Here is a 3906-nt window from a genome sequence, read left to right as displayed (position 1 = left end):
TAAAGGCTTGCAAGAAAATCCTCTTTCCTATGTTGTCATTAATAAAAGATTTCTATAGACTTCAGCCTTTCAACGGTGACATACAATTTATAGTACACACAATGCATTAGCCCATAGTGCTGCTCAATTTTTTTACTATTATGAAAACTAATAAATTCGTCAAGCTGAATTAAGCATACAAATCAGATGAGGCATAACAGATTACATATTGAAGCGCTGTGTCTCCCGAGCCTAAATGAAATTTCAATCTAATAATTCCTTCCTGGCCCGGCCATAATTTGTTTAGAGATGTTGTTCTACTTCTTTCCAAGCGCTATTCGCACCATAATTAAATGATACTCAAGCTTTTAACTTTGATTTATTTCATTTCTCCGAGCTGGCGACAGTGAGAGCTGATACAATGTAATTTTTTTTTATTTTTTTTTTATTTATTTCCCTTAAAATTACCAAGTCTGCTGTTTAGGTGAGAAATTAAACACCTAAGCAGTTATTTTAACCTTCCTGCTGCAAAGTGAAATGCATGGAAATAAACCCGGCCGCCGCCAGTAAAATTCACTTTCCCCGATTTTTTTCTCTTTCTCGTTTTTTTTTTTCTTCTCCCTCTTTTTTCTTCTTTTCCTTTCCCCTCTTTCCAAGATAGAGGCAGGGGGAAGTTGCCGGGACAGTGCTGTGCTTGTGCAGGGCGATCCCTCCAGCTCCCCGCTTGTGGGGAGGGGGGACATCGGGGGGGGGACATTCCCCGGCCGCCGCTCCCTGCCCTTCCCTCCGCCGCCCCCCCGGAGCGGCGAACGGGGCCAGGGGGCCAGGGCAGCGCCCGGGACAGTTCTTGGGTGAGGGGTCGTTGTGAGGAGCCGGGACGGGTCTTCTTTTCTTTTTTTTTTTTTTTTTTAATTTTTCATTTAATGTCGGGTACATTTGGGGCGGGGGGTCTTCCCCCCCTCTCCCGCTTTTTTTTTTCCTTTTTTCCTTTTTTCCCTTCATTTTTGGCTCTTTCCCTCCCCTTTCCGGGAGGCTGCGGGGCGCGGCGCGGCGGTGAGTGCGGGAGCACGCGTGGGGGTGGCGGGGGGCGGGCAGGGAGCTGCGGCGGGGGGGGGCCAGGGCCGAGGAGGCAGGCGCGGAGGGGCCCTTCCCGAGGAGTTGGGCTGTAGTGACAGGCGAGAGGGGAGGGGAGGGAGGGGAGAGAGTAAAACCCACCGGCGCGGCGGCGGGGAGGGCACTTCGCGAGAGGCGAGAGCCGGCGCCGGAGCGGAGGCGGCGGCGGCGGACGGCGGCGAGCGCCCGAGCGGAGGGCGGGCGGGAGGCAGCCCGCGCATTCCCCGCGCATCTCCCGCGCAGCCCCGGCTCGCCGGAGCCGCTCTCCCGGCAGCGTCCCCACGGCGGGGCTCGGGCGGGAGGCGGGGGGCGAGTGGGATTTTTTTTAATTTTAATTTTTATTTTTTCGGGGGAGGGGGCGCGGGGGGGGCCGGGGCTCCTGTGGCTTTTCCGGGGGGTCCGGGCCCCCGGCCCCGCGCCCCTGCCCTCCTCCGGCGGCTGCCTGCCGGCGGGCCGGGCCGCGGCAGCGGCGAGCACCATGATGATGTCCCTGAGCAGCAAGCAGCCCTTCGGCCTCCCCCACGGCGGCGGCGGCAGCGGCAGCCTCCACGAAACCAAGTACTCGGCCCTGCACAGCGCCTCGCCCTGCCCCTCGGCCGCCGCTGCCGCCCCAGCTGCCAGCTCCCCCAGCAGCACCGGCACCAGCGGCTCCGCCGGACGCGGCTCCGGCTCCGGCCCCGGCAGCAGCAGCTCCGGCTCGGGCTCCGGCTCCGGCCCCGGCGGCGGCGGCGCGGAGGCGATGCGGCGGGCCTGCCTACCCGCCCCTCCGGTAGGTGCCCGCCGCCCGCCGCCCCTCTTTAAGGGGAGCCCCTTGGCGGCCCCCGGATGCGTCTGATGATTTTTTCATGGCAGCGCAGCAAATCACCCGGCGCCGCCGGGCGCTCGCCCAACTTATGCATGCGGCCGCTCTTGCCGCCCGTATTAATTTTTATGACCTGGGATGCTGCGTGCGGCTCGTGTGTGTGTCCGCCCGCCCGCCCGTCCGTCCGTCCGTCCGCCGGCAGCTGGCTGCCTCTGTGCGAGCGGCTGCGCGCCGCGCCCGCTCCCTCGCCCCGCTCGCTCGCTCCCTCTTCTCCTCTCCTCCTCCCCCTTTCCAACCTCCCCCCCCTCCCCTTCTCCAGGATTTCTCTTTTAACATGCTGGGAAGGTTTTAGTGGCACGGCGGAGTGCGCGGGGAGGCGAATTCCCTGCTGAGCGTTATGTGTGCCTTCTATTTGCAATTGCAGAGCAATATATTCGGCGGTCTGGACGAGAGCCTGCTGGCCCGCGCCGAAGCCCTGGCAGCGGTGGACATCGTCTCCCCGAGCAAGAGCCACCACCACCACCCGCCGCACCACAGCCCCTTCAAGCCGGACGCCACCTACCACACCATGAACACCATCCCCTGCACCTCGGCCGCCTCCTCTTCCTCGGTGCCCATCTCCCATCCGTCCGCCCTGTCGGGCACCCATCACCACCACCACCATCACCACCACCACCACCACCAGCCCCACCAGGCGCTGGAGGGGGAACTCTTGGAGCACCTGACGCCGGGGCTGGCGCTGGGGGCCATGGCGGGCCCCGACGGCGCCGTGGTCTCCACGCCGGGCCACGCTCCGCACATGGCCGGCATGAACCCCATGCACCCGGCGGCGCTGGGCATGGCCCACGGCCACGGGCTGCCGGCCCACATGGGCTGCATGAGCGACGTAGACGCCGACCCCCGCGACTTGGAGGCCTTTGCTGAGCGATTCAAGCAGCGCCGCATCAAGCTGGGGGTGACCCAGGCCGACGTGGGCTCGGCGCTGGCCAACCTGAAGATCCCGGGGGTGGGCTCCCTCAGCCAGAGCACCATCTGCCGCTTCGAGTCCCTCACCCTCTCCCACAACAACATGATCGCCCTCAAGCCCATCCTGCAGGCCTGGCTGGAGGAGGCCGAGAAGTCCCACCGCGAGAAGCTGGCCAAGCCCGAGCTCTTCAGCGGCGCTGAGAAGAAGCGCAAGCGGACCTCCATCGCCGCCCCGGAGAAGCGCTCACTGGAGGCCTACTTCGCCCTCCAGCCCCGGCCCTCCTCCGAGAAGATCGCCGCCATCGCCGAGAAGCTGGACCTCAAGAAGAACGTGGTCCGCGTCTGGTTCTGCAACCAGCGCCAGAAGCAGAAGCGCATGAAGTACTCGGCTGGCATCTGAGCGGCGGCCGCGGGGAGCCAACAGTATCACCGTAACAAATAATAATAATAATAATAAAAAAATATAAATAAACAGCAACGAAAAAACAAGGAAAGGAGGAACCCCCCTTCCCCAGCCCACTCCACCGCCCGCCCCGCGCCCAACTTTCGGGGGGAACTTCCTCGCGAAGCCGCCGCCCGGACCCGGCCCGGCAAGTACCGCTGGTTTTTATTCTTACAGACCTCGCCTGGGTGCAAGCGCGAAGGGAGCCCCTCGCAGCGGCGTGGCCGCAACGCCAGGGCTTCCCCGGGACCCAAACTTGAACCTAGAGTTGAGGCTTCGCGCTGCGAGAGACGTCTCAAAAGTATTTTGATTTAAATAATGATGATGATAAGAATGATAATAATAATGATGATGATAAAAAAAAAGGCAGTTTTTTTCTGCATTTACACTGCGTATTATAAATATATAAATATATATATATTTTTACTGTGGTTATAATCCTTTTCCTTCTCTGAAGTTATAACGCTTAGGGAAAGAGCTGATCCTGCTGTGTTCACTGGTCTTCAAAAGCTATTATTAGATTACTGCCAAACAACCCCTTGTAAATTATTAATTTATCTCTCTAGCAACTTCATTTCGTGCTCATTCTAATTAATTACACCTC

At 59.8% G+C, this 3906-nt stretch overlaps 1 protein-coding gene across 1 annotated transcript; it reads left to right on the top strand.

Annotated features, from left to right (window-relative positions):
* Positions 1-1570: 1570 nt before the first annotated feature.
* Positions 1571-3260, top strand: POU4F2 (POU class 4 homeobox 2). The gene is made up of 2 exons (XM_030492368.1): positions 1571-1861; positions 2319-3260. Exons 1-2 carry the CDS (start codon positions 1571-1573, stop codon positions 3258-3260), a joined length of 1233 nt encoding a protein of 410 aa, XP_030348228.1.
* Positions 3261-3906: the final 646 nt, after the last annotated feature.

The sequence above is a fragment of the Strigops habroptila genome, chromosome 7, assembly GCF_004027225.2.
Source record: "Strigops habroptila isolate Jane chromosome 7, bStrHab1.2.pri, whole genome shotgun sequence".
Lineage (NCBI taxonomy): Eukaryota > Metazoa > Chordata > Aves > Psittaciformes > Psittacidae > Strigops > Strigops habroptila.
This window is presented reverse-complemented; position numbering and strand designations above follow the sequence as displayed.